At 42.9% G+C, this 22,946-nt stretch overlaps 1 protein-coding gene across 3 annotated transcripts; it reads left to right on the plus strand.

Moving 5' to 3' along the window:
* Positions 1-127: 127 nt before the first annotated feature.
* Positions 128-22,929, plus strand: LOC109854412 (bicaudal D-related protein homolog). Of its 3 annotated transcripts, none has more exons than XM_020427487.1 (6): positions 128-963; positions 2,869-4,144; positions 15,640-15,972; positions 16,470-16,639; positions 16,904-17,225; positions 17,360-22,929. In XM_020427487.1, exons 2-6 carry the CDS (start codon positions 3,902-3,904, stop codon positions 17,975-17,977), a joined length of 1,686 nt encoding a protein of 561 aa, XP_020283076.1. In that variant the 5' UTR covers positions 128-963; positions 2,869-3,901; the 3' UTR covers positions 17,978-22,929. The 3 variants fall into 3 exon arrangements, with proteins under 3 accessions (XP_020283076.1, XP_020283067.1, XP_020283085.1); XM_020427478.1 differs by having other exon boundaries at positions 128-959; XM_020427496.1 differs by lacking the exon at positions 128-963 and adding an exon at positions 1,483-1,517.
* Positions 22,930-22,946: the final 17 nt, after the last annotated feature.

The raw sequence follows: 22,946 nt of genomic DNA on the forward strand, positions 1-22,946 counted from the left end.
AGACGCTCTCGGAATTTAATTTCTGATTAAAACGCACAAGTATTGCGTATAGAATTTTGTATTGTTTATTTTTTACGTAAATATTGCTATTGTAAAACATTGCAATTTTTCAATATTTTTAAATAGTGCGCTACAACAAAAATATACATTTGGCAGCAGAGAGAGATATTTTATATTGAGAAATCTGTCAATATTTCAATCTCGCGGGATAATGTTCCTGCAGCAATATGTCTCCATATTAAACATTTTTCCGCGCTGTCATAGCTCTTTTACTGTCTGCGTAAAATTGCAAGACGCATTTCCGAGTATAATTGACGAGTGACGACGAGTAATTAACATTATCGTCCATCCACGGATGTCGAGGAACGTCGATGGACAAGAAGGCGCATCATGCTGGTTCAGCGTGAGGTTCAAGTATATTATAATACATGCATAGATATACGTATATTCGGTGAGATCCAGTCAGGTGGCGGTTCGACCAGGTGGGTCAAGTGGTGGGGCAATGTGCTCAACGATGCGGACGGGGGAGACGTTACAACAGTACACCTCTGGAGGGGAAAGTCGCCAGGTCGATCGGTTTCTGCTCAGTGCGCGCGGCTGACAAACGCGCGGACCATCTTCGGGTTTGGTTCGCATTGTCGATTACGATCGTTCGTAGTTGTGTCGCATTAAATTACGCCAGCATAATCGATCACACATCAGTCGGTTAAGGTGTTCAAGTCTCAAGCGACTGTGCGGCAACGCGATTTTGGAGGTCGCTCGAGCAGTCGCGTCGATCGATACCGAAGCAGTGTGAGAGACTGTACATGCGGATGACAATATAATTATTGAAAATGTCAGTGATAAGATAGTGATGAAGTGCGATAATGTTATCGCGTGAATTCCAACGTTGACACTCATTATATTTTCAAGTCAAAGTTGTCGATGGAAGAATGGATCGCTCGAGATCTTTACGCATAGTAGGTATATATATATATATCTTAATATATATATTTCTTGTATATATATATACGTTTGAAAACAGCTACTTTGTTCGTCTACAGAAATGAAAGATGTATCTTAACAGATTGGGTTCTACCTGACTTCGTTCTGTCTGGTTGTCGCACTCGAACACGTCACGTGCAATTTGCAGCGAAATTAAATTTTCAATTAAATTAGAAAAAAAGAGTCAAACAAGCTGGTTCCTTGCGCGCAGAAATAAATTTTAACTCTGTCTAACAACCAGCTTGTTTCGTGCGAGTTTTGCCTCGAATTGATTTTGCACTTCTTCGCGGGATGAATTTGATCGTTTAAAAAACTGTTCGTCAGAATGTGTGTATTGCAAAATTTCGTGTCACGTTTGGTACACCCCTCGACACAAAGAGGCGAACGCGCCGAGCCGAACGAATTACTTTCAACCGTCTCGGCGCAACATGGTAGGGAGAAGTGGCCGCACGCTGTATACGCGATTCCGTAATACTTATTTTCCACTCACGGCTAGTGACTCACTCATTGGCCGACTGTGCTACGGCGAACAGGTAAAACTGCGCGCGTGTGTGTGTGTATGCGTGTGACGTGTGTTGCGTGCGAAATACATACGCGAAATCGTACAAAATTATAATAGTGAACTCGCGAAAGGTGGAGTGTCAGGTTTGGTGCGTGCGCGTTTCGTAAATACTGCGCGAGTTTTTTTAACGCGGCCATAAATATTCATCGCGTCATAAACAATTGGCACGAACTGTATTGCACGGACCGTGTAAAATTGCATATGAAATATTTATCAGAAAAAGAATGCGCTCGATGATTCCTCGCGTGTCGTATCTTACCACGTACATTCGGCGTGTACGTTTATTTCGTCGGGACGTGCTTTCGCGGGACGTGTGTACGTGCACCCGCGGTTCGATTTCCGCCGATCGAATTAAGTCGTCTGGTCTGGAGATTCATCCTCTTTATTGGATTTATTCGCGCGCTGAGGCGGGGTGAAAAAACGCGTGTAAACGTGCCCGAGCCGAATCGATAAATGCGAATTGTCGCGCGTGCCCGTCCGTGACCGTGTCTTCTTAGGGGTGACACGCACACTCTTTCTCTTTTTGTTTCTCGCGCGTTACATCGTCATTCAAGGATAAGGTGACATTTCAATTGGGTTCTTCGTCCCGTCGCGGATGGAGAAACGCGTAGATACTCCCACGCGCGCGCGAATCGATCCGAGCGCGAATCGATTTTCGGACGCCCGACGAAATCGACGCGCGTGTGATTAAATCCGCCCACGCGCGCCTCTCGGCGCGTTATACTCTTTTCTTTTTTTTTTTTTTTTCTTTCGCTCAACTCGCTCGTGAATTTTGCATTGCGGTGAAACTTTGTCTCAAAACTAAATGCACCGTAAAATTAATACTCGACGTTAACATTGAGACACGCGATCGCTATCAAACCTTTCTATTCTTATGTAAAACGCGTTTTCTCGGATTGTTTTCGCGATATATTAAATCAAATGGGAGACCTTTTCGATGGTTTTTTTTTCGACGTGCGAATTAATTGCCCGTGTAACGGAAATAACGTCGTTAACGTCGCATGCGCGTTTAGCGAAATGAAACTTGTTCCGCAATGAGTCGTTTGTCGAGTGTAGCTTGTGTGTAGTTTGTGTGTCGAGGCTTATCGTACAGAACAGGGTAGCTGTCGTGTAACTTTTTGATATTGATTCGCATTGTTTTTTTTTTTTTTTTTCAAAGGAAAGGAAAAAGCAATAAAAATCTGAATCCGAAAAATAATCCTCACCGTCGTTTTTCCGATATGTCGATGTATTTGAAACGTGACGCCAATCGCACGACAACAGAATCAATTTTCAATCAAAAGAAATGAAAATTAAAAACGAACTTGATTTTTTTCTTGCAGAAGCTGAACGCGCGACGACGAATCGGATACACGTCGCGCCGAGGAAAATCGTGTGATTCGGTCCTGGGAAAACATTCTCTTCGATATATCGACACGGTGAACACGTGGTGATCCACCGCAATTCTCTCCGCACAATGTTTTTTTTTTTTTTTTTTTTTTCTACAAAGTGAACGTGGAACGAATGAGCGAAGTGACGGCGCGTTGTAAAACTCGCCGCTTCGAATCGATCGTCGGATCGCCGTAAAGACTATTTTACGTGAATTTGTGAAACCGGACATTCAGTGTCGCAATTATCGTGACTTTCCATTCGGGTGGCCTTGTTCCGCGCGACGACAGACAATTCGCGAATCGCGGTCCGCATAGAACTCGCCTCGTTTTTGCTGCCGCGGGAATGTAAATGTGCGCGATCGTGGTGAATATTACTGGGAGAGAATATACACAATATCGGAAGAAACCTGCGTGTGGCGATAGCCGCGCTCTCCGATCGATAGCGCAGCGAACTTCCGCGATCGATATCTTCGGAAGTTCGCAGGTGCGTTGTACTCGTCGTTATTGTTGTTGACAGTGATGCCGCGCACAGCGTTGTTGAATCGTCGGTCTGTTCGTTCGCACGCGCGCGCGTATCGCATCGAGTGCAATGTCACGTCGGCTTGCAATCGCTTCCGGTAGCGGTCGAGCGCGCGTAATTTTCTACACAAAAAAGAAAAAAACCAAACTCGCAAGTGACTCATCGTGAAAAAAATACCTGTCTTCCTGTTGTCCGGCTTGCAGGCGCGCTATAGAAGTGAAAACCGGAAATTTTAATTGATTTTGTCTCAATCAATGGCACCCGATAGCCCAACGCTGTTCGCTCGTTATCGCAGCGCGTCGACTTTAATAACGTGCTGACGCGCGTAATTCTCAAAGTGTTTCACCTGACGTACGTTTATTCGCGCGTACGTCAGGCCATTTCCGAATTCTTATCGATCGAAATTTGATTTGATTTGTGACGTTCGCCGGGTGAGCGAGAGAGAGAGAGAGAGAGACGTTCGCGATGCTGCCGAAAAAAGACAGTCAGACGAGGCCGTACGCTCTCGAGGACATGATATCCGATCTCCAGACGAGGCGACACTCGCTGGAACACGAGGACACCGTGCAGGATCCCGCCGAGCTCCTTAAGCAACGCGAGAGGGATCTCGTCCTGGCCGCCGAACTCGGCAAGGCTCTGCTCGAGAGGAACCAGGAGCTGACGAAGCAGGCCGAGACCTTAGCCGAGGAATATTCCGTCAAATTGGAAGTAAGTGCTTGAATAAATTTTTGTGGACGAGAGTTCTCGACTCGCATAATTGAAAACAATAATTAACGTCTACGACGTAATCAAATGCACAATAATTGTTATTATTCTTCCTTCAATTGTTGACAAAATTAAAAACAATTATATTACATAATTGCATTACGTATATGGAGAAATTCTCGTAGAATTAATTTGTAAATAAAAAGAAGTAAACTCGAAAAAGGAAACGACAAAAGTAGCCGGCTAATAAAATACATACAACTCCGTATAAATATAATTTATTATGCGCGCCGGCAATTAAGAGATAAGCGAGTTAATTATGCGAGTTTTTTGCTCGTTCGACGTTTGTACGTAATAATAATTGAAGAAAAAAAATAATAATAATAATTGGAAGCTTGCAAAAGCACATTTCGCTCCTGATTAAATTAATTTTTACTTTTATCGCGTCGTGATGAAATTATTTATCGTAAAAACACACAGAGAGAGAAAGAAAAATATATTTTTACGACAAATATTACGAACTGCTTCTGTTTTCTACGCGCACATGTGCAATGCACGCGCGTTGCAGCGATTGTTCCACTTTCGCGAGGGATAATCCACTTTTTTTTGCAACTCGATATCGCCGTGTTGCGCTACTTTTATTACGAAATAAAAATGCAACAATGAGTCACTAACTAATGTATAAAAACAGCGACCGATGAGCTTCCGAGAGAGCTTCCGTTTGCTTCGTTTATAATAAAGATGTGACGCGAGCCGTTTATTTGGATTGTTGTTGCGCTCGAGCGCGATAACGCTGATAATAATCGCGCGAGATAAAACGTTTTTTTACGAGAGATGTAATTTCAAACACACCGTTTCAATATCACGTTATCTATTTAGAAAAGGAAGGAAGAGATAAATATTTTATCGGTGGAACCGATCTCTCGCGTTGTTCTTCCATGCGCAAAAATCGAAAAAAAAAAAAAAAAAGAAACGACAGAATCGCGCCGTTATGTGCTTGCGAGAGACAGTCCAACGCCATCGGGCGGAAATCCTTTTTCACCTTCGTGTCTAACGGATATAGTCACTTTCCAACATTATGGCCGGCTCGCCACGGAAAATTTGTTGCCGCTATGTACGCGCGCTCGCGATTACGTAAGTCGATAACGCGGAACTCGATGCGGGAAAGGTCGAAAACACGACTCGCGCTTTCAGGAAAAAACGCGATAAACGAAAGATAAATTCAAAGAACAAAATCAGAAAGAAGAGACATATTTTCTCTCTGTTTTTTTTTTTTGCATAAACCTGGTTTTTTAAATTGTCAATTGACTGTTTGCTGATCTTTTAATTAAAAACAGTTCTCTCTTTCTCTTTACGCAATCGACTTCGTTTTGATCGCTCCTTAAAACGATCGCTTCCTCTTTTCCTTTGTGTTTTTTTGAAAGACACGCGGCACGTTCGCGAGCAGCCAAGCGCAACGGTTACTCGCGTCTGCGCCTCAAATAGCTGTTTGCACGCGCGTACGTTTTTCCGCAATTCTCTCCTCCGCAACGAGCTGAAGAAGAAGAAGAAGAAAAAACAATGAAAGTCATAGAAAACGTATGCGCGCGCAGCAGTTACGTTTCACCCCGCGGAGATTTTACCGAAATCGGGCCACGAGATAGAGAAAGAGAGAGAGAAACTAAATTTCACAAGCGCGCTTTTCGACGCAAAACGCATCGAAATTGCGACCCGTGGGAGCGACACGTTTGAACCTGCCCGCCGGCCAGTATAAAATCCGCGTCTCGACGAGAAGAGCCGCGACGCGCTTCGCTGAAGATCGCTTGGGAACGCGACTGGAGCAAGAAACTATAAAAGTGTTTTCTTTTTGTTTTTACTCCGTCATTATTATCATAATTTTCTCATAAATTTCGATAGCGCGCAACACAGACTTAGGCTCGTGCCGACTAACGTCGTTTAATTCGCGTTGAACTTTCGTATTTCGCTCGAGATCGCGCAATCTCCAAGTTAAAGCGCCACTTAATTCAAGTTAACGTTCGAGCGCGATCTAATGGTATCTGGTAATAATAATAGTAATAATAGCGTTTTTTTTTTTTTTTGCGGTCGAGAGTCTGTCTCCTTCGCGTACTATTACTCGGATTTCGTCGTCGATCCCTCTAAAAAAGCGAGAGAGAGAAAGAGAGAGAGAAAGAGATCCACGAAAGCGTGGAAACAAGCTACTTAGGCAACTACGAGCGGTCTCTTCAGAGACAATGCCCGGCACTACGCTCTGCCTGCGTCTTGACTACCCACACATTTCCCTCCGTATCTTTCCGCATTATGCCTGTCGCCTTAGTTTTGACCTCCGCGCAGAAGGCCCACGTGCGTTTCCGTTAAATCTCTTTTAGAAACGATCCGTTATATATTCGATTTTTGTGATATATATATTTTAATGAGAAGAGAGAAAATAAGAACGAGAGAAAGGCGGAGAAGTTAGGATCCGGGTCGATATTTGAATAATAAAATGGACAGAATAGATAAAATACGCGTATAGAAAGTATCGTAAAGAAAAATTGACATTACAAATGGTTTTGTCAAGAAAACTGCTGCATCTTCAGCTAAGCGCTACTTTCCCCCAAATGACAGTACGTGACTTCCGCATCTACTTCCGGAAACAATTATTTTTTTTCTATACAGAAGCGAAAGAGTCTTCTTCGAACATTCGCGCAGTCACGCGAGCAAAGACACTTAAAAATTCTAAAAAGTAATATCTGCGTTCTAAAATAATAGAACAAGTCCTTTTTTTTTATTCTGACGAGATTTACGATTTTTTAGCAAGTTTAAAACAAATTATTTCTTATTGTATTTCTTTGTCACGAATTTACATTTCAAAGACTCGATAAAGCGTCGGTGAGTAAAGGCCGATTGCGTCATCGAATTGCGAATTTATTATGCGGCTGCACTTGGACTGGCGTCACGCCGCTATCTATGACGCTAGTACACATGCACATACGATGTTTACACGCGCCGTATTTAAACGCACTCGTGACCGTTGCGTGTGTAAAATATTAAGCGCGAATACGATGGCACGCGTTCCAGACCGCGAGCGCTTTAGTAGCGGCACCGCCGCTGACGTTTCCGGCTTTATCCTTTAATTAGGTTCGCCACGGTTACATGTGGAATAATTACACGCGATGCAATTTTTTTCCGCGAATCGTCAGCGACGTCGGTCGATTTTTTCAGCGCTTGTCATTCTGATTCGCTGCCAGTAGTTACGTCGAGCGATAAATTACGAACGGGTTTACTTAATTAACGAGTTCTTCGCAAAACGTGAAAAATACGCGATAATACGGTGAAGTGAACGCATAACGACGCAGTTTACTTCAGAAACGTAACAGAATTTTCACAAACGAGGTACTTTCTGTATTTACTTTGTGACATTTAATTTGTTTATTCAATTTAATTAAAGGCTTGGTATCTCTTTAGGTAAAAACAAACTTCTTCTCGAGTGCTCGCCGAGAAAAGAGTTTCATTCGATGCACTTATTCCAGTAGAGATTTTTCAAGTGTGCATTATCATCGCAGCGCGATCATCATCGAGTCTCTCTCTCTCTCCGAGACTCATTTGTCTTTGAGTCAGTTGTCTGACAAAAGTGCGCGCGCTTTCGTTCAAAGTTCCACTTTCGTTTCTGTACGCGTGTGCTTTTGCCGACGTATGTATAAAGAGAAAAGAAATAGGTAGGCCGCGCGCGCGATCGCGAGTCGTAACGAAATCGAGCCGAGTTCAGTTCAGCTGGATGATGATGCTCGCTGTCGTTGTATAATTGCGGCCTGAAAGCGGCGTCGGCAATTAGCACGATCAGGGGCGGCAAAGCGTTTCACACCGGCGATAAAAAAAAAAAAAAAAAAAAAAAAACACCAGTCTCTCTAAAGCCGGGAGTAATAATGCGCATTATGCAGCTCGCAAAGACTGTAATTCTTGTGCGAGAAAGCCCAGATTCCACGCTTCTACGTACTTATGCATCATCAGTCTGGGAATATCGGTGCGCTGGTGATGGAGAAAAAAAGCTGCGGACCCATTAACCTCGAGATAATCCAATTAAGACGCGTGAGATTGTCACGGTCAAACGGTTTCTAAGAAAATTTGTTGCTATTTTGTATTTATCTTTTTGTTATCTTTTTACTCCTCTCAATTAATTACCAGGAAGACCATCTTTTGGTACATCTATTTATTATTGTTTTTTAGATTCTTTTTCTCTGTATTGTAAACTACAAACAATTATTTCTTTAAAAAATCTGTTTTACAAAAGAAGTGATATCAAAAAGTAACACCAAATAAACTTTTGTTTGTTTTATAATTATAATATACTACAAAATATCTGCAAAATCTCTTCTACAAAAGAAGTGACATATAACTACTACACATTTATCTACAAAATCTATTCTACACAAGATGTGATATGTTGAATAATAATAATAATAAAGTAGTAACGTCAATGGAAAAAACTTATATATAATTTTAAGATATTTGTGTAAAAAATCAGAAATTTATGTAGACTTTATAGATCACGTTTATATCCAAAATATTCGGTGTTTTAAAGAACAAACGATTTGTTAGTGACTCATCAAAACTGTAATTTTCGTAATTATGTACGAAAACATTTTTTGAAACACAGAAGTGTAAAAAAAGAAAGTTTGTAATAAAAAATATTTACTGTAAAACACTTTTCACACAAGTCACGTTGTTAAAGACACGTGACTAAAGTGAAATCACGTGACGATCAGCGTCAAAATAAAAACGACAACAATCAATGTCCGAGAGAATCGATTGTGATTATTTATACACGCTTTTTCTGGTAGGATTGCGACAGATCACGCGATTGGCAGAACCAAGTAACGCGCGCATAAGAGAACGATAACACAGATGGGATAATCATTCATTCGCAAATCATTGTTTTCGATAAACGGTGACGGAATTGATCACGCAACACGGCAGAGCACACACACACAAAGTTTGACGTTCCAAGCAAGTTTCAAAGCAAAAAAACGCGGACTACGAAGTCACGCTCGCGATCTGGAACTTTTCCAAAGTTGTACACAGCGAAGTGAGTCAAACGACGGAACAAGAAAAAAAGAACTTTTTCATCCCCTTTACACAAAACGGAAAACTATTCGGCGCGGAAACCGTTACCGCGGAGGATTCGTGCAACAGCACCCTGACCCAGTTCGTTCTTCTTCATGTTCCAGGCCGTCGAGCGATGAGCGCGTCGCGCGCGATAATAATTCGCAACCACGCAGGACTAATTGCAGATGAAGAGGTCGGCGCGTTGGAGGCGCGAACGGGACCGACTTGCGATAAAGTCGACCGGAAGTTCTTGAAAAAAGTAGACCGTCAGGTCGGGACCCTCAAAGAAAACGTTTTACCCTCTTTACTCTCTCTCTCTCTCTCTTCTCTTCTCCCCGCTCTAGCTGCGATTGTTCCGTATGTAAGCGAGGTCGCTTTTCGCGTGCGCTGACAATAGAGAAAATTGTCACACTTATTTTGGTTTACTTCTCTTTCTATTTTTTTTTTTCGAGCAAATTGAAAAAGGCAGAACAAATCGCGTTAGCAAAAAAAAGATTTTTTGAAGAGGATCACTTGACGTCTCTTTTGCATTCTTAAAAAAATTTAAATCGATGTGATATTTAAATTAAAAAACTTATTGAATTTTATTGTCAAATTGCGCGAACTTTCTCCATTAAAAAAATTTTTCCGATTCGAGATACTTGGAATAAAATTATTGCGTAAAGATGAAAAAAAAGTTTGCGTAAACGCGGAATACAATCGAAATTACCGTTTGGTTGCGTATATATATCCGTGGTGTGTGTTTAAGAGTTAATGAGAGATTCTTGTAACCGTCGCGAGAGAGACAATTTTTTCCAAGCCTCGTCGCGTCTGACCAATGCGACGCGACGATTCAATCGCAGCGTGTCAAGACTTTCGTGATTGTTTCCTAACGGCGCGGTGGCTACTCGTGCGTTTAAACAGCCCCGCTCGCGGGTTTCCCGAAGAAAATTATTTCGAACGTCGATAATTATCGCAACTGTTCGCCGAATCGCCAGAAAGTTGATATTTCCAGGCGGAAACGTCATCGCTTACGGGTATGATCCGCGCGACTTCCCGTTTCCTTTCGTGAGAAAGGGATTTCAAAGGAAACAAGTGCGGATAAAATACTAAAACGACGAAGAATCGTTCGAAGAACACGAGAAGGGCGGGACGGGCGATTAAAAACGCGCGGAAGAAATTGACGTCGCTTTGTGCAAAAAAGAAATCTCGCGCAAGTTTATCGTCGCGAGAACGAGAATAAGACAATTAAGAAACCCGCGACTGTTATAACCGAGAATTGCGAGCGATCCTCCCATTGTTCTCGCGGATTTAATTGTGTGCGTTTGTGCGACGCGCGACGTTTGTCTCCGCGGAAAGTAACGGAGTTTCCGCCCGCACGCACGTGCGCTACCATAACGGCTGATTATCCGCGAGAGTTGTCTCATCTCGCGATCAATTAGATATCAGAGAGAGAGAGAGAGAGAGAAAGAGAGAAAACTGCTGAGAAAATAACGGTTGTTGCCGAAGTGAAAAATAGCGAGTACAAAGTGCGCACGTTGCTCAACAACGCGCGCTCTAAAAACGTGCAATGCAATTCATTATATACGTAACACAGTCGTATAATTTTTTTCGTTAAAAAATTGTCTTTGTGTTAAAAAAGATATTTTCGTTCAGAGCGTCGCGTCTCTCAGCTGTTCTCGCGCTATCAAAAACGCGTGTCAAACGGTTTATTCCGATTGACTCGATAAGAGATAAGTTTTGTTATCGGTGCAAAACACACAAATGTGTTCCGCCGACGAACCCGCGCGACCCTGAGAGACTTGCGAAAGTCCGCGGGTTGCGCCAACGTGGCGATTTAACGTGTCGGTGAGTCACGGACGTTTTGTAAACTCGCACTAGCGAGCGTTGTCGTGCGAATGGACGTTGATTAAATAAATTAGCAAGAGTGTTTTAATGTTGATAACATGTTCTGGTCAATCAAAAAAGCAAAATATCAGAGTTTAGATTGCATCAATTAGCATCGCGATATGATTCAGAAGTGGAATCGTGTCAACTCCCGTTTTTTCTCATGGCTGCGGGGGAACGCACTTGTGACGAACGTGTCGTATCGCCAATCGCGCAATTATCAAAAATTGCCGAGTTGCGGAATAATCAGCGCGCCATGTAGCGCTCACTCGTGCAACTCGTTTTCGATCGCTTTGCGTTAATTCGCGCGGGCAAACACGCTACGACGCGTCGTCGTTAATTAAACTCGCGCATCATAAAAAAATTTTATAAGCGCGAGCCTAATTACGCGGCTGTTCGAGGAAAAATCGCGATTCGCCACGGCGAACGATGATGATTCGCGCCTCGAATTTCCGCCCGGTCACTGCGCCTCAACTTCTCCCTGTTCGTTCGAGAAAATTTTGCGCGAAACGTATAAACTCTGTTATTAAAACACAACGGTGTATGTTTCGTAACACACGGCACCGCGCTATTTAATCAGTTTAATTTTTGCTACTCGTTAGTAAAATTGCGCAATCGCGAGAGACCGGCACGCGTTCGTCGGTCTTTCATTAAGCGCGAGGAAACGTTGAATAATATTTACCCGCAAAAGTTTCTGGTCCAACGATTATTTCCTAAGCGAATTACCGGAGAGACCGGAATTCGCGTGGGATATTGCAAATAAATTGATTCGAAATGTATTTGAGATTTTTTACGGAAATCAGCGATGACGTTGTTTTATTTCTAGAGAAATTAACATAATACGAACTTCAGTCGAAATAAAACAAGATGCTCAATTAGATCATCGGATACGTAATAATCCAATAAATAAGAAATTTATGCGCACGCTTCTCGTGAATAAATGGCGAGCCTCTCTCTCTCTCTCTCTCTCTCTGTTATCCCTCGGTTGTGCGAATGATTATTATATAAATTCGACATCTCGCTTCGTAATAACCGCTTCCTCGTGCAAAAGAAACGACCCACGCGCGCGCGCGATAATGGGAATCGATTAGCGAGGACAAGCCAATCCAATTACCGGATTCGTTCAAATCGCATTCGGTCGCGACGATAAACGCGAAATTATGCAACGTTTAACCTCAACGTGCAATTGTCTCGTGAGCTTTCTTCATTCTCGTTTGCGTACGGTTTCCCGATTACTCGGCACATATTTGACGATTGCTTCTGGAGTCGAAGTCGATGGAAGAGGTTGAAGAGTTTCGATGAAAACGTTTTACTACAAAACTGCAATTTAAAATATTTAATCAAACTAATGACTCTTCTACATGTTGAAGAAAATTTTTGCCTCTCGAAAGGTCGCTTGAGATTGGCAGTTGTTTTAAATTTGTATCAACAAGAGAATTTTTTTTGCTCTCGACTTTCGTTGGATACATTTCCCTACGTAACAGTAGGATCCGGTTGTGCCGGCTTCATGCCCCAGACTGTGCCGGAATCGTCACAGGCCATTGCCTCGAGATTACAGACTTCTCTCTACCTTCGCCTTCTCTTCGTCCGATTACGTGCGCTCTGCATTATCGTTTTCTTCTCGAGGGAAAGTGAACGAGAGGTGCGACGCAATACTGCGCGCGCGCGCGCGCGCGTCGAACTGCGCCTGGCCACAAAGGTAGTGCAACAGCAATTAATCCGTACGATTGACTTCTCCAAGTTTCTTTTTTCCCACGCCAACGATCTTTGTCCGCGCGCGCGCGCGAGATTGAGTTTGAGAGAATCGATCGATTGTTGAGAGAAAAGAATTAAATGGCGAAAACGCGATACGCGCAGCGTGTAAATCAGATGTAATTTGAAAAACTAAAATTCAATTAAAAAAATCGCAATCTCAAATCAAAGAAGTTTAATTTGAATATCGTCTAAATCTCGGTGCCTGGCTTATGGCGCGCGGACACGAAGCAACGGACTAAAATCGAAGATGTGTGGTTCGTGCCAGCCAGAGCGGCGAGGTTCACCTTTTCTCTGCGCTGATTTACGCTGACTTTTCGTTTATTCCGTCGAATGTCGTCACTCAAATCATCGACGATGTTCGTCATGTCGCAAGAATCGAGAGTTGGAGACAAGAGTCGTGAGTCACGATTTTCCACGAGGATCTCTTTTCGCGAGACGACAACACACAGCGCGGTGTGTTGCAATTTATTTATATTCGCGTGCTGCATATCCGCAAATTACCGATGCGGACGGGCATTTGTTGTCGATTGAAGCACCGCGACAACGATCGCTGTTGCTTATCTAGTGTGAGTCATTGCGCGTTGGCAACAAACAGGACAGTGTGTGTACGTTCGATATTGCGCTATTTAGTACGCGCTTTCTCGACCTTAAAGGCCGACAAGGGCACGGATCGCGCACTGTCTTGTATTTATTCTGAGTACCGTTAAAATTTGATTAGACCTGAATGTGCTAACTTTCGCGCTCTATATCGGCGCTCCGGTTCGTTCGGAATTAGATAACTGTAAAGACGCGGTCTAATTGAGACCTCTTCGTGCAAAATTCGCGCGCCGCCTGTTCGTGTGTGAGATTTTTTTTTTCAGCCGAAATTGATCAAACAAGAAGAAAAAAAAGACGCAATTTGCGTCGAAGGAAAATATTCGAACGCGAAATCGGCTCGTTTCAACTTATCGCACCGCGAGCAGCGGTATTTCTGGCTGGCGGCGTATTTGTGCTGTAAACAACAGCAACGTATCGGCGCGCGACCACCGCAATTGGAGCAAACGTCTCGTCGTCGTCGTCGGCGTCGGAGAACGGGACGCTCGAGAGATCCGTGACTCGCGCGTAGTCGACGACGGTGTTACGCAGTTTCGGCTTTTGTGCCGATCGACTACACGCACGTTGGTTGCGCGTTCGTCTTCCAACAATGAGGCTAATCCCAACTTGTCTGATCTGCGACCCAATTAGCGCCAATTAATCTCAAAATGTGACTTCAACAATTTTACGATCGATCGTCTTACACAATTTCGACTTGAATTACATCATGTGTAATATAGCAATTGTGTACTTGATATAAAATACTTATTATATAAATACACATATTTTATATTACATAAAATATATTTTTTACATACGTATTATTGCAAATCGTGAAATTATGCAATTGACGTCATCGGTTTAGGGAAAGATTCTCAGGGATTGGCTGTAATATCTATAGTTACATATGCACATACACGTATCTCTTCTGTTCGTCGCATACTTTAAGGATCGGTGAACTGTGGAGACCCGCGGCGATCGGTCGATGAGTAACCACGGGAAACCAAGGCCGTGCCTTCCAACTCGATAAACCTTGTGGCACCACGCGACTCTTCGCAAAAGATATATATATGTATATACACGTTACAGAACACATGTAACTTCGCTTGTTATTCACGTTTAAAAACGGCATAACATAACGCAGTTAAAAAGCATATTTATTTTCTCCGGTATTTTTTTTCCGCAAGAGATCCCCCGACGTAACGCGTGTACGTACGTGGAATTACAATTGAGCAAACACGGGCTCTCATTGTGTCTCGCGACTAATTAACGAGATTGCCTCATTTGGTAAATAGATCTTAATTAGTTCGCTTTATTCAGTAATCGGGCCGCGCGTTTTCCGACTTGTGTTATATACATACTACGTCGCGCTATCCGATTGGCGGGGGCATGTTATCGGATCGTCGGGTTAAGAAACTGCACTGTGTGGGAACAAAAGCGGGTTCACCGCGTGTGCGGTCGAAGAGGACGAAACTGGTTCTCGTGGTCTTTTGTTGCGCTCTCTTGTGGAAGTGCGCGTTTTTTTTTTTTTTGTCGAAGTCTCGAGTCTTTTTCCGAAACGAATGCAAAGATTTCTTCCTCTCAATCTGCGGCGCAGATCTGATCTTTCTTTCTGCGTTTTAATTAGCAGCAGAAAAAAACTTTGATGTTTTTTATTTCGAAAAAAAAAAAAAAAACAACAACCGTACTTTCTTCTCAAAGAAAACGAAAGTGTGATAGTTGGCCAAGCGGTCGAATTGCGTCTAATTGTGTGTTAATAAATTTGAGCGAGAATTCCTTTCACTGCGGATTTCAACTTCTATCAGCAACCGCCATCTTGAATACTCTCTTTACGTACGTGTAAACGCTATGAAAATGTGATTTATGAGCACTGACTCACGATGTTGAGTTTCTTTCTTCTCTCTCTCTCGTGAGTTCACCGAATCACGTCCGCAATTGTCCGTAAGAGCCGGTTTCGTGAAAGGAACAAATGACCCCTGCGCGCGAGTCTTTGTGCATCGTGTAATGTTCTTTTAAATACCGAAACGAAATCGTCGGCTCATCCGAGACCCGATCCGAGTTAAATTGTTCAAAATTGTATGCTCAAATATATTTAAATAATAATAAATAAAATAACAATAATGTACCTTTAATATACGTTTTAAACGTTTGCGGATCGACTTTTTTTTTGATTATTCGATGGAAAACGCGCGTCATCGTTTTGTCTTCTGTGCATTTTGCAGAGCTTGGAACAGGAGAGGCATCTGCTGCGAAGGAGACTCGAGGAGGCCAGGGACGAGAGCGAGGCGCGGGCTCTGGAGCTTCAGGCCGACATCGAGACCCTGAGGAGTCAGCTGGAGGAGCAAAATGAAAGAGCAAGGAGAGCGGAACGCGATCAGGCCACGCTCGTCGCTGACTTGACGGCGCAAAACACGCGGCTGGCCGATCAGCTGAGAGAGGCCGCCAAACAGGAAGAGCAGTTGCTCGTGGAGGTGAAGGTGCTGCGGGAAAAATGCGCTCTCAGGAACACCACCCTGCAGGATCACGTCAGCAGTCTGGAAATTCTCCGAGACGAAGTAAATTTTCTTAATCACGATCTTTATCGCCCGACGATCATCAAGTAGATAATTAACTTCTCGCACGTAAAAAACGTTCGATTCTAATAGTCTCTTTAATAATCTTCCTCTTCTTCCTCTACGTAATCGCGTTTAACATTGTGAGTTTCTTTCTCTCGTCGGGGTTTTCTTTTCGCTCTCGAGAAACGGAAGCTGTCATTATCAATCATTAGCCATCGGAAGTCGAAGGCGCGGTTCTCAGACGCGCGAGCTCGCTGAAGAATATAATCAACAAGATCCTTTTATTAAAAAAGGAAGCGGTTAATTCGCGCGTGAACCCGCGCGATCTCTGGGAACGTTCTGAGGGAAAAAAAAAAAAAAAAATGATCTTCCTCGTCGAGATCTCGATTTGTCTCGTGTTCCGCGAGAGGTTTTATTCTTCTTGCCTTCTCGCGCAGCCGGATATCGAGTTTATTATTCTCTTGCGATAAAGTTCGCGCGTTTATCGATCGTTTCAGGTACAACTGGTGTCGGCACAAAGAACCGAGTTGGAAAGGCGGTCGTTGGAGCTGCGGGAGGAGAGGGCCAGGGCGATCGCGGCCCTCGAGGAAGCCGAGGAGAGAGCCACGGCCTTGGAGCGACTCGGTCACGAAGCGGAACACCGTGCGAGACTGGCCGAGCAGGAGAGGTGAGGTCCCACAGATTCCGTATGACGTACGTATGCGGAGCTATGTCGTCGTTAACGCGCGTGAATAACACTCGGTCCGAGCGCGATGTAAGATCTCTGAGAAAATGTCGAAGTTCATGAAAGAAACGAGAGGAGAAACACATAATTCGCATTTGTTCGTGTTTGCAATGTTAAAGACGTTTTTTTCAATATTTTAAATAGTAGTATTTATTGTTTTGTTTTTATTGTGATCTTTTGTATTTGCTTTTCCATGCGCGTCTTCAGAGACGAGCTGGCGTCAGCGTTGGCGGTGATCGAGGCGGAAAGAAGAGTCAGGTCGGGATCTATACAGAGACCGCCGAGGTCGTTGCAGGCGGAGATGGAGTGCGAGGAGAGCGGCACCTCATTGGGAGATCAGGACGACGGAGGTCTCAGGACGGAAGTGACCAAGGCGACGAATCGGCTGCGAGAGCTGTGCGCGCATCTGAGACGTGGCGAGGACGACTCGGGGTTGCAGAGCGACTGCGACGAGTCCATGCTCGTCATCAATCTCAACAATTCCGAAGCCGAGGTCAACACAAATGAGCGCGAAACTCGTTCTTCGCCGGTAAGTGTTGTGATTTATTAATTCAAACATTAAATATTTTTTTACGATGAATAATAAAAACAGAAACGGAAAAGGGCTTTTGGATCCAATATTTTTCAACAAGATTGCACACGTTTTCCATTTTTTTTTTATAGACAAACTGTCCGGGCGCGCTGCTGGAACTGGTCGAGGAGGTGTACAATCTCGCGCTGTCGGGCAGAGGAGCACCGGGCGAACTGGGACTGGCGGTGGAGCTGCACCGAGTCCGGGAAGAGTCGGAGCACCTGCGGGAGCAGTGCAAGGTACAGGAAGAGGAGCTGAAGCGACGCGGTGACGCGATTCTGGAGCTGACGAGCAAGCTGAGCGTCTGCGAGGCCGAACTACGCGGCGTCAAGGAGGAACGCGACCGGGCCAGGTGCGACATCGAGCACTCCGAGCTGACGAAAGACGAGATCGTGGCGAAGGCGTACAAGGTCCGGGACCAGGCGGTGGCCAGGCAGAACAGGGTGGAGGTGGAACTGGCCAGGACGAGGATAGACATTCTCCAGGCGGACAGTCAGCTGAAGGAGGCGATCAAGCAGAAGGTCGAGTTGAGTCAGCAGCTCGAGCAGTGGCAGATGGACATGCAGGCGCTTCTCGACGAGCATGTGCGCAGCAAGCTGACCCCGTCCTCTCAATTAATCGACGCGAAGAACGGCGAGAACTCGGACATGTCGGCGCCGGCCAGGAAGAAGAGGAGCACCGGCTCGAAGAAGATGTTCGGCTTTTTCTGACGAAAGTGACGCAGCGCGATGGCTTCACTTCGTTGAGCGCGATCGCGACTGACTGTTCCGACGTTCCTGACGGCACGAACTCTCGAGTGTATTCACTTTTTCTAAAGACTGTCTAGCGTATGGAGAACTGAGGTGATTTTTGTCGGATTTAACATTCGACAAGATTCAAACTTGTTCCAAATGACACACACACTTTTTTTTGTTTAAGACGAAAGTTCTCTGAACTGATTTTGAATTTTTTGTAGGCTTGTAAAATACTTTGTATGTAATTTGACCAAGAGGTGTTGCATGTAAGCTCTCGAACTCTTGCGAATATATCGAACTTTGCACGTAATGCGCGCGTAAAATGTTCGAGTTGCTTGTAACGAGATTTCCGCCGCGGGGAGTCTAATTGCAAGTGCCCGTGTCGAAACCGCGACTGATAATTCGAATTTAAATGGCGCGAATGTTCGCGTAATAAGAAAAAAAAAAATGTGCGAAACACGCACCGAGACTTTCTACGATTCCTCCACCGGGGAAAGTTACGCGCAACGTGTGCATTCTTCTTTAAATCTTTTCACGAGTGCAAGTTGATTTTCTTTTACAACGATGATCAAGAAAAACGCATCTTTCCATCTCTTCGTCTCGACTGGATCCAGTTGTTGCTCGTTATTTTTTTTTTTGCACGGTTCTGCGATGCAACTCGATATAACTGTCATTATTAGTTCGTTTGAATTTGTAGACCGCTCGTGTAAAAAAAATCTTAATGGCACAAAATTGCGTCGCGTCGTCGATGCAGTCGATAATGAAGTTGATGAAGACAAGCAACTTCGTCTTGCAGACAAAAGGAAAGTTATCGCGTCGATGTTAGCCCCGAGAAATTTCCCGACGGAATTTGACAAATATCTTTTTCTTTAACTGGAAATTTTTTTGCTCAAAAATTTTGTAAAATGTGTTTTCGACCTTTAACTTTGTTCCCCAAATATATAAATTGCGCAGTTTTTTTGTGGTTTTTGAAAATTTACGAAATCGTCGACTAATGAAATTTCACTCGAAATATAATCGTTCGAGGGGGTTCACTTCTCGAAAATCGATCGCCTAAGAGTTTTTTCAGACAAGTACAATTCCTACGAGCTTGAAACGATCGCACATCGAATTATCCGCGACCGTGATTACTTATCATCATCCGTCCATCGTTTTGTCCGACAGGACCAACGAATTACCTGCGATACAACGAAAAAAAACGTTGAATTTCGGAGTTGAAAAAAAAAAAAAAAAAAACATTCGATCGCGATATTTGATAGTATAAATATCAACGTTTGTGTTTCGGCGTGTGACTTTAGAAGTGATACTATACGAATACACATTTCGTGCGTGCGTCACACTTGCGTAGGGAAAATCGTCTGTACATAAAAATTAGTATTTTTCCGAAACGAGCGTACACACACAAACGCGAGGCTGTATAATTGTACAATAAAATTGTTTTTTTTTTGTTTTCTCTCCCTCTCTTATAACTGGCAATTGTATAATTCTCGATCTGATCAGTTACAAGGACGATATTTATTTAATAAAAATCTGTTTTACGAAATCATCACATTTCGCACTTTCTGTCTTCATCGACCTTTTTTCGAATCACGTTTTAGTATTTATTTATTTCTAACTGATAATTTTAAGCGATTTGCAATTATTTGCTTGATCCACCGTATATTTTGCTCGTCTCTTTTCTTGTTGCATAAATGTTTTGTTTTTCTTTGCAAAGTGGGAGTAACGAGACACGTGAAAAGAAACAAATAGGCATTTATTCACAAGAGGCAGGTGTAGTTACAGTAGTTCTTCATTTCTAGCTTTTACATATATATGTATATATATATGTACGTATGTATATACATGTATATATACACATATATGTATTTATAATAGTATCTCGTAACACCCCCCGACTCGTTATTACTCAATCGGTCCAACTACGCGATACAAATAGGCAATGAACAATAGGGGCAGGTGCATACAAAGTGTGTTTATTCTCTCGCACACAAAACAACGCGCCTTAATTTTTTATTTGTGTATGTGTGTGTGTCCGTGTGTACATGTGTATGTGTGTGTGTGTGTGTGTGCTTTGTTTATTCTGTTTTTCTCTGTATGTAGTTTTTGTTTGTTTGTTTGTTTGTTTGTTTTTTCATATATTTCATTCTCTCAACGACAGCGGGATTCCACTTAACAATATTCCTGTGTACACGTGTGCATATCTTGCGTTCAGATAGAATCTCGCTGCTCCGATGATCGCAATTCGCGGTGTTCCGATCGCGGCAAATTGCAAATTTGTGAACCGCGGACGCAAAAACTCGTGTAAAAAAACGGGCGTTTTCCGTCTCGCTGCTCCCTAAAAAAGCGCATCTTCTTCTCGCTCTCCCCGCCCTCATATCGTCTCGGGAGATGATCGATTTCTCGGGCGACGACACTCGGGCGAGAGAGCGTCGTTCGGGAGAGAGTATAACGTCCGGTGCGGGTAAGTAGCGCTCGACTAACCCTCAGAACACCATCGTGAATGTGCCGCACTCAGACTCTTCTTTTTCTCTTTAAATATATACATCTGGTAGTTTTCAATTTTTAAAGTGTTTCGTAAATATGTCACTGTGAGAGTAAACGTATAAGATTATTTTTTTCTTGCATTTTGTAAAACAAAAAGATGTCCGAGTATCAGCGTACACGGATGAAATTAACGGCACATTAAGGGATGGTGTTCCAAACACCGACACTGCGATTCAAATGCCAATCGATCGCTTTCTGGACACGATTTCAATTTTTTTTTTTTTTTTTTTTTCGAATCCTCGTTTAATCGACAAGAAAAAACTTTGCGCTCTGTGCAGCCAAAGCCAACTTACCCGCCGCTCTCTCCCGTCTGCAAAACTCGGTGGTAACAATTATTTGTGATATAGATTACGACAATACGACAAAATGGCGGCTCTTTAAATTTGTTTCTTTATACGTGACGCGATAATGATCATGACAACAATGAGAGGCGGTTTTATTTAGCGACGATAAAATGCGAATACTAATCAATAGAGTCGATCAAGCCAATAAATAATATATATAAATGACGCGAGTCGTCTCGTGAATGCGAGGTACTGTCCTCCACGTGGCGAAAAAAAAACGACAATAATCAATAGAGCAAGTTACAAAGTTACAGAGAAACAATTGGAAAAAGTAACGTACCAGAAAGAGAAAAAGAAAAAGAGAGAGAAAGAAGTAGAAGAGAGAGACAGAGATAGAGAGAAAGAGATAGAGAAAGAGAGAGAGAGACATTATAATTATCAATAAAGCATCGTGTTTTTTTTTTTGTGCAGAACAACTCTTCTATCAGCAGATTCACATTCCTTCTTCGTTTAAAGGGTTATTACATGTCACGGTAAATACAAGTAAAGTTTCGCTATGCTATGTCAATTATAAATGGCCCTTGTGTGTTTCAACCACCTGTGTGAACACAACCTCCTCCCCTCCTTCCCCTTCCCTTCCCTTCCTAGGCTCCGATCCACCCTCTCTCGTTTGAGATTTATTCGCCTCGTGACGACGCATTTTTTTTTTTATTTTTTTAACATCTATATAAAGTGACAGTTAAGCTACGCGCAATTTGTGAGTATGTAACGTTTTTCTTTTCGCACGCGCACGCGCGCGCGCGCGTTGTTACATTACGCTGTTATCTACTTGGGAAGGTATGCGTGCGCGTGTAAATGTTTATGTGTGCGTGTGTGTGTGTGTGTATGTGTGTATGTATGTAGGAAAGGTGAGAACGTGTAATAAACACGTGCGGTGCGATGCGATGATGTGTGAAGGAGGAGTGTGTGTAAGTGTACGTGTGTCATCTTGAACTCAATTAGCTTCGCGCGGCCTTATTTTCCCTACACGTGTACACCTATCGTATTTACATCCACGCCGTGTATATTAAACTCTCGTTTCGCGCGCTCGCTTCCTCGTTACGTGTCTTCCAGAAGGAACGAGCGAGTTAGATATACGAACGAAAAATTCGCGCCGCAACATCCGATCGTTTTCGTAATTCTCGAAAGAGCAAAAATTCAATTTTGATAGTAGTAAAGCAAACACTTCTGGCGCTATTGAGAGAGAAAGAGTTCTTTCAATTTTTTTTATGCACTTCGGAAATTACTTCTGGATTTTTTTCACCGTGCGCGATTCAACTCAACTTCTCGCTCGTTCGCTTTCTCGCGCGACTATCGAAAGTAAATGATTTTTCGCAGAAAACTAAAACGAAAGGAAAATTCCGACGACGATGATGTGATGACAGATAAATATCCTCTCGCGGCGAACTATTTACATAATAATATTATAATAATATAATAATGATGATAATGATTGATAATCGCCTTCCTTTTTCCGATCGATATATACTCATGCATACTCACCCTTTCACGCACACTCTTCCGCAACGCTCTATTAATATCATCTCGCCTCCATTCTTTCCTCGCTTCTCTCAAATGTTTCTTTGTTTTCTCTTTTTTTTTTTTTTTTTTATTTAAAACGCTACATAGAAATATCTTCGTTCTGGGTCCCGCACAACTTTGTAAACTCTCGCAACGACGATATAGCTTGTACGACGTGACCGTCCTCACAGGACGACGAGGATTTTACGCTCTCTAAATGAGAAAGAATCGCTCTCGAGAAAAACAGGAGAAAGTGAAACTTCTCAGTGACTCAAAAAATCAATTGCGTATCTCGTGCTTTTGTCCGAATACATAAATCCGTTGGTAAATTTGAATTTGTTTCGTTTTCTGAAAACTAAAAGATAAATTAATTTTCAAGAAAGTATATTCATGCAAATTGTTCGGAAGGATTCGTTAAACAACGCGCTTCTCAAGAGATTTATTTTAATCCTTGGAGCAACGATAGCAAACTATTTCTGAAACTATCTCTCTGTATATAAAATAATATATATAGTCGATTTTTCAAATATTAATTAAAAATTACATACGAGGAATTA

This window comes from Pseudomyrmex gracilis, unplaced genomic scaffold, assembly GCF_002006095.1.
Source record: "Pseudomyrmex gracilis isolate BER0280 unplaced genomic scaffold, ASM200609v1 scaffold_2, whole genome shotgun sequence".
NCBI lineage: Eukaryota > Metazoa > Arthropoda > Insecta > Hymenoptera > Formicidae > Pseudomyrmex > Pseudomyrmex gracilis.